The sequence below is a fragment of the Astyanax mexicanus genome, chromosome 23 (genome assembly GCF_023375975.1).
Source record: "Astyanax mexicanus isolate ESR-SI-001 chromosome 23, AstMex3_surface, whole genome shotgun sequence".
Classification (NCBI taxonomy): Eukaryota; Metazoa; Chordata; class Actinopteri; order Characiformes; family Acestrorhamphidae; genus Astyanax; species Astyanax mexicanus.
The window spans coordinates 6,417,537-6,430,455 of NC_064430.1; the positions used below are offsets into that span (position 1 = coordinate 6,417,537).

The following is a 12,919-nucleotide window of genomic DNA, read 5'->3' on the forward strand; positions in this document are numbered from 1 at the left end:
ATCAAAACCTCAGCGTTTTACACTTCCCCTGTTTACATTCTTGCTCAGGACAGTAAGGTGGAATAAATCCAGTGTTTCCTCTTGGGCTGAGACCCAGTTGCGTACTACACACTAATAGTGTAAGGTATATTATACTGTATATGCATACTAATCTTAATAATATTGCATATTCCGCTGATTAGTTCATAAAATATTAATATACTCAAGTGATGAAGCATTCTTATGCTAACATACATCACTGCTGAAGTGAAGTTGTAGATGAGTAGATGTTGCAGATGAATATCAATAGCATACCATAGCATAGCATAGCATTATGTATCATAGCACTGAAAACAGGACCACATAGGAGACCAATTCAAAATGTTGCGTTTCTTTGATTTTACCAAATTGAAAACCTCTGAAATAAATCAAGAGGAAGATGGATGATCACAAACCATCAAACTAAGCTGAACTGCTTGATTTTATGCAAAAGCAATGTGTAAGGCTGGTGGAGGATAACCAAGAGGCCAAGATGCATGATTAAAAACTGTGATTAAAACCAGGGTTATTCCACCAAATATTGATATATGAACTCCTAAAACTTTATAAATATGAATTTGTTTGAGGTCTAAAAGTTCTGCATATTTTTTGTTATTTCAGTCATTTCTCATTTTCTGCAAATAAATGCTGTAAATGACAATATTTTCATTGAAATTTTGGAGAAATGTTGTCTGTAGTTTATAGAATAAAACATTAATATTCATTTTACTCCGAAACTGAATCAGTCTCTTAATGTTTTCCAGAGCTGTATGTAGTAAAACACTGAAACCAATGACTTTTGATATTATGATAAACATGTTTAATAATAAAAAAACACATTTTATATTGCTATATATTTACATTTGATAGTTATAGCTGATGTACATCTCATAGTCATAGAATGTTCCTATTGCTGTACCTCAGTACAGTTATGCACTGGAGTCAGTTTACCTTTTATATGAATTTTATAATAAGTTTTTTATTATTTAGTATTTTATAGACAAAAATACGTGAAAAAAAATCAGTCATGTTTCTCCACAACATGTTTTAGTTACATACAATAAAAATGAAAGTAAAATGAACATATTATATTAACATAACCATTTCATATACAAAATTCAATTCAATTCTCTAGTTTATCTGCTGATATACAGTAATACCATAGTAATAACTCAGTTCTGGTTCTTGGAAAGAGTTCTCTCATTGTTTTCATACTTTCCCACAGTTTTTCTTGTCTGTGTGAGGGAGATCAGGTCAGGTGTCTGTCTGTTTGGCTGCTCATGTGTTTGTTGCACCTGCTGATTGTCTGAATAATTGAACAATAGTTTGCTTTTTACAGTTTCTTTCCAATAATACATGAATTTTGCACAATGTCACAGCTGGGTTTGCTGAAATGATTGAAGAAAGAACACATTTCACTATTTCTCCACTAGTTTCCACATCTCCTCTAATAAATCACAAGACGTTTCAGATTAATCAAGCAGTTTGAATATATATGTTTCTCAAACCTCTTTGAAGAAATTCCCTGGTCTGCACTCAATAAACCTTTTCTGAGGGATGCTCTGGAACATTACTCTTCTCTAAGATCCAACCATGAAGATAAGAATTACAGTACAGGCCAAACGTTTGAGCACACCTTCTCTTTTTCAATGCGTTTTCTTTATTTTCATGACTATTTACATTGTAGATTCTCACTGAATCATCTAAACTATGAATGAACACATGTGGAGTTTTATGTACTTAACAAAAAAAGGTAAAATAACTAAACAAACATGTTTTATATTCTAGTTTCTTCAAAATAGCCACCCTTTGTTCTGATTACTGCTTTGTACACTCTTGGCATCATTCTCTCAATGAGCTTCAAGAGGTGGCCACCTGAAATGAAAAGTTTTCCAACAGTCTTGAAGGAAGGAGTTCCCAGAGGTGTTTATTAGCACTTGTTGGCTCTTTGCCTTCTTCACTCTGTGCTCCAGCTCACCCCAAACCATCTGGATTGGGTTCAGGTCCGGTGACTGTGGAGGTTCAGCTCATTTTTTGTACATAAAAGTACATAAGTACATAAAACTCCACATGTGTTCATTCATAGTTTTAATGCCTTCAGTGAGAATCTACAATGTAAATAGTCATGAAAATAAATAAAGAATCCGCATTGAAAAAGAGAAAGCGTGTCCAAACTTTATATACTGTATATTCCATATCTTCAGTTGTCTTATTTCTGAGTGTGTATAAGTTGTATTAAGAAGTGATGACCCGAAGAAACGTCTGCTTTCTGTTTTACTGAAACAGCACATTGAGTGGCACTGTAGAGGCAGATGGCTGAGATAAAATGACTAAGCTTGATTAGACGAAAGCAAGATGACTTTTTAAGTACTCTTAATGAAAGACAGTCTCAGCTTTGGTCAGCACTTCATTGTTTAATAAACAGTCGTGATTCGCATTCCTTAATTTATGGGTTTCGTCTGAAGAGTAACATGTACAGAAGCACTCGAGTTTAAAATAGTAGCAACTAATGTTGGATGAAATATAGCAATTTTCATAATTTTAGTGTACTTTTAGCATTATTGGGATATCTGCCCTGCTCACCCCTCCTCAGACGCGAAGCTCACTCGGGTTGTCAAGTTGAGGATGCTGAATCTACACAATCCAGTGCAAGCAATGACGAGTCATACTCTGTAAGTTAATCAGCTAATGAATATGTGTGGAGTGTTATGCAACATCTGAAAAGATTATTAACAATAACACAACTTACCAGACTTGCCTCAGTGATTGGATCATCCTTCAGGTATCGAGAAAATTATTAAACTTCTAGTCTCTAAAACCACCCTCAGACAGCCTTTAATTGTTAATTTTAGTTTTTAAATGATTTTTTAATTATGTTTTTAGTTGTTTTTGGTTTTATTTTATTTTTTTAGTACATTTTTTAGTACACTTTTAAATACTAGTTTAATTTAGCTGTCTATTACCTTCATTTTATAGTTTAATTTATTTATTTTTCTTATTATTATTATTATTGTTTTTAGTTATTGCTTATTATTTTTATATTCCTTTATGTTCTTAGTTTTATTTATTCATCGGGTGTGGTAATTTGGGAATTTTAATTTTTATTACCTGTCTGTATTAATTCTGTCTATAATAAAATTCACTAAATCTAAGCATTATACTACAAGAGCTAAGAATTGGACTCTTAGAGTTTTTAGTAAACCAGGAAAATCTGCAAGCTGAAATTCACTGCAGGAAACTCTAAAACTTTAAAACTCAGCTCATTTTGTCACTAAATTGTTTTAAACTTTTAATATCTTCAGACAGCCTGTAACTCTTTTAGCTGAGATTTACCTTTTTATTTATTCTATTACTGGTTTTACTTTTGGCATTTTACTTTTATTTATTTTGTCCTTTTATTTTGTATTCTTTTTTAACTTACTACTATTATTTATTTTAGTTCCATCATTAACTTTTTTATAATTGTGGTGTTATTTTAGTCCTATATTTTATAGTTGTATTTATATTTTATTATTACAATTATTTATCTCTTTTTTTAATTGCTTACATTTTAACCTGTCTGCATATCCTTTTATTCTGAATTTTTTCTTTTTTCTTAATGAAATATTTTATTGTTTGTTGTTTTTTATCATTTAAACTTATATTTCAGTTCCTTTAAATTTTTTATTACGTGGCTGCATTAAAATTAAGGGGTACCAGAGCAGAAATAAAGGTTAATTAATTGATTAACTGAAAATACCCAGAACACATTTACTGACACTGACAACACATTTAGATACTTTGGAGAAAAAACAGAACAAGAAGCAGAGACAAATGAAAGGAAAATGACTATATGTCATAGTATCGCTTTATAAGTTACACAAAGGAAAAAGCATCATTATTGTGCCTGTAATTATCTCTAAAGTTTTAGTACAATACTCCCCTATCCTTTAATTAAATACTAGTTCAGTCTCCTGAACTGAATGACCTGGACCTCTGCCAATTCACTAAACAATAACCAGACAGTCCAGCAGCCCCAAAACTGTATAGCCTGTTTTAAACTGCAGTTAGTACAGTGAATGTCATGTGGAAAGAGGTTTTAATATTTTTGGGAGGACGTAAACATTAAATGTAACCACACTGCTTTTATAGTTGGTTCTCAGAATGTTTTTAATGGAATAATGTAATGAGATGAGATATAACAGCATTTATTAGATGCTGACATAAGCTAGCGACATCCAAAAGAAAGGGTTGAATTTTTTTATGTTTCTTTAATACAAGGACTTTTAAATATTGTACTATCACTACACAGTATATCACCCAGTTTCTGAATCAATTTCTGTGCTGTTGCTATTTATCATACCTGTCAAGTCTCCCGTTTTGGCCGGGAACCTACCGTATTTTACTCCTCTTTCCCGCCGTCCTCCCGTATTATTATTTTCCCGTAAATTTCCCGTATTATATTAAAATAATATATGTATATATATATATATATATATATATATATATATATATATATATATATATATATATATATATATATATACATATATTATATACTACCTCACTGGACTCTATTGCACACTGTGTAATAGAGTAATTACTACCTCACCTGGTCCTTTTTGCACACTGCAAAATTTGCACACTGTCTTGTTATTTATTATTCTTTGTCTGTATCGTGTTGTATTGTCTGTCTGCACTTTTGTACTGTTGCACTTATTGTTCTGTCTACACTGTGTTTATGTGCACCATGGTCCCTGGAGGAACGTTGTTTCATTTCACTGTGTACTCTGTATATAGCTGAAATGACAATAAAAACCACTTTGACTTTGACTTTGACTTGACTTTATTGAGGAGACAGGGCACTGACCGCTCTGTGTCTCTTAACCAATCGTGGAGCCGGTTCAAGGAGAAAGTCCCGCCTTTCAGGAGAAACAGCCAATCAGCTTGCAAAGGAGGGTCAGTGTGGGGAAGGCCCCCCCCCGTCGCGGTGAGTTCAGGCAGCTCGTCTGTATATACAGCGATTTTTCTAAAAGAAATGTAACGGTAGGCTAATGGAAACTATGATGAGATTTTTCTGATAGCTGCTTAAAAATACTCGTCTCCGAAATAAAACACACAGATTAAACCTTTTAAAATTATAAAAATAAAGTTTGTGACTCAGTTTAACTAGAAATTTGTAGAGGACCGAAATGAACTGAACTGATCAGGAGTGATCAAAAGAAAGAAGTATTAATTAAAATATATATCATATAAAAGAGTGCATTATGCCAAAAAAGACATGAAATCTTAACTTTTTTAAAAATATCTAGATAAGGATTTTTAATTTGGCTGCATTAAAAGAATGACATATGTAGGAATGTCCACAACATTTCAGATTCTGATAATCTAATTGTAGTGTAAGTGTTTCACATGTGGTTATTTTAGATTTTTTTTAAACCTGTCTTAAAATGTAAGGGATACTGAACCTTCGTTGGGCTGGTGGGGCGGCTTTAAGTGGACAGAGGAAAATATCCCTTATTTTTAAATCTAAAACTTGACAGGTATGCTATTTATAGGTTTATGTTTGAGTAAAATGAACATTGTTGTTTTATTCTATAAAATACAGACCACATTTCATGTCATTTAGAGCATTTATTTGCAGAAAATAAGAAATGGTTAAATGGTCATTAATTGCACATTGCACCAGTAAGAGCAGAGTGTGAAGGTTCCGTTAGCAGGGTAAGAGCACAGTTCTGCTCTAAATATTGCAATACACACAACATTATGTGTGACATACCAGAGTTCAAAAGAGGACAAATTGTTGGTGCACGTCTTGCTGGAGCATCTGTGACCAAGACAGCAAGTCTTTGTGATGTATCAAGAGCCACGGTATCCAGGGTAATGTCAGCCAGCATACCACCAAGAAGTACTATCCACATCCAACAGGATTAACTGTGGATGCTGTAAGAGGAAGCTGTCTGAAAGGGATGTTCAGGTGCTAACCCGGATTGTATCCGAAAAACATAAAACCACGGCTGATCAAATCACAGCAGAATTCAATGTGCACCTCAACTCTCCTGTTTCCACCAGAACTGTCCGTCACCACAATAAATTATTGTGCTCTAAAACCAGGTGTTTCAGTTTCATTGTCCAACCCCTGTAATTTAGACAAGTATTATGAGAGGCAGATCCTTAGGTGATAATTTGTAGTTGGGTGGCAAATGCAGCACTGAGATATTGATTTGTCAGCCTGAGCACTCTAACAATAATGGCTTATACAGCATTAATAAGAGATACTGTAGAGTGTGTGTGTGTGTGTGTGTGAGGGATGTAATCAGGGATTGGATGTTGTGCAGTCAGGATGTTTCTCTGCAGTTTGGGTTGTGAAACGTGTTTATAGTGAATGGAATGTGGGTGATGTATCTGAATGATGATTGGCTGATTGTCGGTATCAGCTGTTACGTAATGTGTAATTATGCGGCTGGTTTGGATGCTGGTGCAGGTTGGTTGGGGTTGAGCTGGGGGTTAGACAGTGTGGTTTGGGGGGGCAGTGGGGTCTCTAACATAAAGCTATGCAGACCACAAATCTCTGCATCAATCAGGTTCATGCTGATGTATCTGAAAAAGGTCTGCCGGTGCTGTGTTCCTCACGCTGGGCCATTAACTACGATTATTGTCAGGGCTGAGATTTAAGCATTACATTTACATTACATTTGGCAGACGCTTTTGTCCAAAGCGACTTACAAAAGTCAAGTACAAAAGTAGTAGGAATTAAGCTAAACCATTTTAGATAGGGCTTAAAGGAGATCGAAGGGAAATAAAAGGATAGAGAAGTGAAGGAGGGGAAAAAGGAAATTAGGTTAGAAGTAGTTAGTGTGTTATAGGTGTTAGGAGAGTATGTGCTCTTTGAAGAGCTCTGTCTTCAGGAGTTTATTAAAGATAGTGAGAGACTCTCCTGATATGGTAGTAGAAGGTAGTTAGTTAGAGGTGTTAGGAGAGTAGGTGCTCTTTGAAGAGCTCTGTCTTCAGGAGTTTATTAAAGATAGTCAGAGATTCTCCTGATCTGGTAGTAGAAGGTAGTTAGTTAGAGGTGTTAGGAGAGTAAGTGTTCTTTGAAGAGCTCTGTCTTCAGGAATTTATTAAAGATAGTGAGAGATTCTCCTGATCTGGTAGTAGAAGGTAGTTAGTTAGAGGTGTTAGGAGAGTAAGTGCTCTTTGAAGAGCTCTGTCTTCAGGAGTCTCTTAAAGATAGCGAGAGATTCTCCTGATCTGGTAGTGGAAGGTATACTTAAGCAGGACTATAGAATACAGTTTTTATTGTGTGGGTTTAAGATTCATCTGTCTTGCTGTCTTGACCACTGTGTAGTTTTAGCATTCTGAATTATGTCCTTGGCTTGAGCAGCTACAGACACCCCTAAAACGAGTCCCAGAACCCCTAAAAGTGAAGCTTAGCTATTTAACAGAATTTAAACAGAATTTTAAGAATTAAAATATAGCAATCTCCACTCGCAGTGGGAATGGTACAATCCACATGCACACAAAATTTAATGGCATAGTTTATGCTGTTGTTGTCTGCTTTTTTTTGTTTGTTTTTAAATTAGCTAATGCTGCAGGCTGATAATCAGCTATTGTCCACTGTTTAAACTAAAGTGAGAGAGGTTTGCTGTGGTGTTGTCGGTCAGCTTGTGTTTTTACTTTGAACTAAATCGCTTTATTTTACTGCACTTTATTCATTTATTTTTTGCCTCTTTTTTATTATGTTACTTGTATTAATTTTCTTTTTAATTAATCGTTGTTTTTCTTTTAATGCACTTTATTTAAATTTTAATCTTTTGTTCTTTTAATTTTATTTTTAGTTTTAATGCTTTTTTATTTCTCATTTAAAGCACTTTAAATTGCCATTGTGTATTAAAGATAATGTACAAATAAACTTGCCTTGCCTTGCTTTGCCTTGTATATTAAAGGTGAGGTGCTAGACTAGTACTGTCTGTCTGTGTGTATCAGCTAATTAATGTTACCAAAGATTTGATGAGACAGAGAATGTCCCACTCCTGAAACATCCTGTGTGTGTGTGTGTGTGTGTGTGTGTGTGTATTGGGTTGTTTTACAAAATTAAAGAATAGGTCCAGGTGAGGGAATGTGGTAAAAAAAAAAATATGTAAAATTCCCCAGCATGATCTGGTGCCCTAAAAAAAAACTATACTGAATTTTGCGCAGCTTTCCACTTTTAGCTATTTTGGTACCACTTTAAAATAAGGCTACTTTATAAAGGGTTTATAAACCCTATATAAGGGAGTTTATTAACGGTTGATAATTAGGTTGTAAATACTTTAGAAACCATGAATAAGTAATAACAACACATAAAACGTATCCAACTTTGTTTCAATCAGTCAGAATTAACATATCTAATAAAATAATATCGAAAGTCAGTTTAGTTATTGTATGTTTGTTTATGTTAATATACACCATGCTAAATCCAAGATTAATCTGGGTAGTTATATGCTAATGCTAACTGATAAAACAGACAAAGTAACATATGCATCCAGAAAGATCTGAGGTTTAACAGTCCAAATTAATGTGAAATCACTACTTGGCAAACAAGAAGCCACTGTTGACCTTTTTACATATGTGTTGTAACTGCTTGTTTATGGTTTATAAAGTATTTATCACCTAATTAATAACATTAATAAACTCCTTTATAAACTATTTATAAATCCTTCATAATGGAGCCTTATTTTAAAGTGATATTGCTATTTCAATTAGACCCAGAGATGAACTGGCCATAGGGAGTAGCAGGACAATTCCCGGTGGGCCCCTCTGTGTGTGGGCCGCTAGAAGAGCAAAAAATATAACCTGATTGAAGTATTCTATTATTGAGTTGAGTATAAGTCTAGTTTGAAGTATTAAAAATACTTGGATATAAGCCAACCATGGATAAGCTGCCTCTCTCAATGGTTAAAAAAAAAACACATTAGTAATGAGTTGGAAAGGAGCAATATATAAAAAAAAATGGTACCACTTTAAAATAAGACTTTAGGGTTTAAGAAGGGTTTATAAATGGTTTTCAGTTAGTTTATTTATGTAACGTGGGGAACAGACGGGAGGCGGATTTATATGCATGCAGGTAAGACCAATACTTTAATAAATAACAAATAAACAAATAAACAAACAGGGGAATAACGAATATATCTATGTACATAAACAAACAACAGGGAGAAACGTAAAACAGATAATAACAAACAGGGCTAGGGATATATATACAAAGGATAAATACGTAAATATATACAAAATAAACAAAGAAACAAACAGGAAATAAACGTGACTAGAAATAACGTGAATGACAATAAACAAGAGCGAGTAAATATGAAACGTGGAGAAAGCAATAACGTGACGTGACAGACAACGGGGGAAGGTGCAAAGACCGACGGATAAACATGGACTAAACTGTGCTATAAATAGTAACAAGAAACACTGAACACCTGGGGAAGGGGCGGAGCTACAAATTACACACACGTGATGGAAAAGTACTAGAGAAACACACTAGGAAACGGGGAAAACACAGGAAAACATAGCGAGGGCGTAACAATTTATAGTTACTAATTAGGTTTTAAATGCCTTAAAAATCATTAATAATCATTAATATGTAGAAAGGGCAACAATGACCTGTTGTTTGCCAAATAGTGAACCCACAGCCATCTATATTGCTAAACTTTAGATCTTGTAAGATACTCAACTCACTCTGTCTTCTCCATCTAAATCAACTTGCTTCTCCATCTCCATATTCTCCATCAGTCAACATTAGTTTAACCATTTAAATCTCAAGTTTAATCATTCCACCACTAACTCTTTTATAATTTATATTTTAAAAACAACAGGTCATTGTTGCCCTTTCTACGGATGTGTTAAAACTGATTATTAATGATTTTTAAGGCATTTACAACCTAATTAGTAACCATTAATAAACTAATTGTAAGCTATTTATAAACCTTTTATAAAGGTAGTATTATTTTAAAGTGATACCAAAAAAAATACTAAAACAAGACTCAAAAACCCAGATTTTTTTACAAAATAAATTGACCTGCTCAGAAAACTACTACTTTTATAAGATTTGTGTTTGATAATTTACTTGCATGAAACTAAACATGCATATAGGAGGACTGGTGGGGGAAAATTGAGTGTTTTTACTTTCGAGTAGCAAAGGTTTTAGTGGTCTGTGGTGGTTTTCTATCCTGTGGGGTTCTGAGTATTGAAGAACAGAGTGAAATAATGATAATAATATAGAAAAAAAAACAGATACAGATACAAACCTACAAGTTGTAATTATTATACAATAATAAAAAAGTGTCCTATATGATGAGTAGAGCTGAAAAAAAAATGATAATAGATGTAGAAACAAGGAGGTGGTCATAATGTTATGCTTGATGCTTGATCACTGTTTGTAACTCAGTAACTACAAAAGTTCATAGTTCTTTTTGGAAACAGCAATTTAAATGGTTTTGTGTTGGAATTGTGTGAAAAAAAAAAAAAAAAAAAAAAAAAACGTTTGTAGAACCTTGATTTTAGGAGTTTTAGGAGTGTGTGGAGTAATGTTACCATAATGAAGAAGAGACAGGGGTGAGAAAGTGAGAGAAAATGAGTGAAAAGAGTGAAAGAGAGTGAAAAGGAGTGAAAGAGACGGGCTGGAGGACTGCTGACGGAGACTGCACCTCCTCTCAGTTCAGCCACAGTCTCCTCCTCCTTCCCTCAGATATACTGAGTGTTTCAGCAGCACTGGAGTCAATCAGGCCCTGAAGTTCAGGAGAACACACTGACGGACACTGTGCCCTCACACACCGACACACACACTCACACACTAACACACATACACACTCATACTGACGCACACACACGCACACATGGAGTACTACTGCACTCTGCTGCTCTGGATCCTCTGCATGCTGCCAGGTGAGTGATCATATATGTGTACTTATGTGTGTATATATATATATATATGAATATATGGAATATGCCTCTTTCAGACTGTAACTGTATTTATAATTGTTGATTTCTTGCATTTGTTTTATTATTAATTACATGGCCGTGATTATCTAGGAATGTAATGCAATTCTCTCTGTATTTTTTGGGATTCTTTGTTTTCACACTGCAGGCAAATTGGATCTGTTTCACATTCAGCCAACAGATCAGATTTCAAAGTTCAGAGTGACACTCATCTGTACAAATCTGATTATAATCACATTTCAAACCACCTAAAATCAATTGTGGTTTGTATCCAGTTTGCATAAATTTAAATATGTGGTTTTCAACTGTTCACACTATCAGAAGTGTCAGTTAAGACAGATGTGGATTCATGCAGGCAGTCTAAACACAGCCAAAGTCACTTAAATCTGATATCTGACCATATCTGTCATTAAGGCAAAAACAAATAATTTGAATCAGATCAGCCTGGTAATATAAACACAGCCAAAGGGACTCAAATCTGATTTTAAATGATCCAATTTCACATGTCTACACAGCCTTGAAAAAGAAATTAGATATTGTCAGTTACAACACAGCCTTGAACAAAATCATTTGAGATTTAATTCAGATCAGCCTATGAACTCAGCCAAATGTCTGCACAATCTGGGGGAAAACATCAGTTCTCTGTTAAATTGAGGCAAATAATCTGACTTGATTATAATTGTATTTCAACCCACTTCTAACCTTAAACAAAATCATTAAAAATGTAAAATTAAGGCAAAAAAAATTGAATGTCCAGAGTGTCCAGACTGATACTCATCTCTACTAATCTGATGTATATAATTGTATTTCAATCCACATCAAACCTTGAACAAAATAATCAATTATTTGATTAAGGCAGAAACAACTGATTTGAATCAGATCAGCCTGGAAATGTGAACACTGCCAAAATGATTCAAATCCAATTTTACATGTCTACACAGCCTTGAAAAAAAAATCTGATCTCTGTAAAATGAAGGCAAATGATCTGATTTGAGTCATTTCAAACTGGTAATGTGAACACAGCCAAAGTGAATTAAATCTCATTTGAAAATTTTCAGATATGATGCATATGCACAGCCTTCAACAAAATCAGTTCTGTGATTAAGACAAACAAAATCTGATTTGAATCAGATCAGACCTGTTATGTAAACAGAGCAAAAGGCTGCAGGCAAACTGGATTTGTTTCTCAAGTCAAATCTGTTGAGATGACTCTCTGCCATATTACACAGTAAAATCCGATTTGAGTGTTTAGACTAAGAATTCAAACCAACTCCAAATGTGGTTTGGATTTGAATGGCAAAAATCATCAACAATCAGATTTGATTTGGTTTGTACAATCAAAAATCAATCTGGGTAGATCAAGAAGAGGGGAAAATACTGATGGCTCTCGGGACAAAAGATCTCCTCAGTCTTTCTGTAGAGCAGATAGATAGATAGAAGAGAATAAAAATAAAGAATTAAATATAACATAAAAGTAAACATATTCAGATATGGCAAAAATAAACACAGAATTGGACATGCAGTCTGAACATAAACTTGGGATTGTCTTTCTATGTTTTCTCAGTATTAGAATTGGAAGTGCAGGACGATTACTATAAACTTTCCCTTGTTGGAAACTTAAAAACAGTTCTTCCATGGCAGATGGAGGATGCTGAGTTGGTTAGACCTGTCGTTTGATTCTCTTGTCTGTCGTGCTCTGAAATGGAACGTGACATTATCTGATTTCTTGCTAAGTGTTCATACTTTCCAGTGTCTGGAGAAGTGCTGGTCCCCTGCCACAGTCTGCTTCAATTATCAGTGAAATTACCATCACAGCAGTGCGTATAGACACAGAAAGAGAGAGAGAGAGAGAGAGAGAGAGAGAGAGAGAGTCTGGCAGCTGACTGTTACCCTGAGGCTTTTAGGAAAAGCCTTATTTAAATGTACCCTGCTGTCACATAAT

At 34.3% G+C, this 12,919-nt stretch overlaps 1 protein-coding gene across 36 annotated transcripts in view; it reads left to right on the forward strand.

The window, feature by feature from the left end:
* Window positions 1-10,744: 10,744 nt before the first annotated feature.
* The window catches only part of itga11a (integrin, alpha 11a), a 126,625-nt gene continuing 124,450 nt past the window's right edge, over window positions 10,745-12,919 (forward strand). For all 36 annotated transcript variants that reach the window (XR_007429027.1, XR_007429028.1, XR_007429031.1 and 33 more), the window contains exon 1: window positions 10,745-10,923. Coding sequence is in view for 1 of the 36 variants with exons in the window: in XM_022667089.2 (XP_022522810.2) it covers window positions 10,875-10,923 (49 nt within the window). In the remaining 35 variants the exon portion in view is untranslated. The remainder of the gene's footprint in view (window positions 10,924-12,919) is intronic.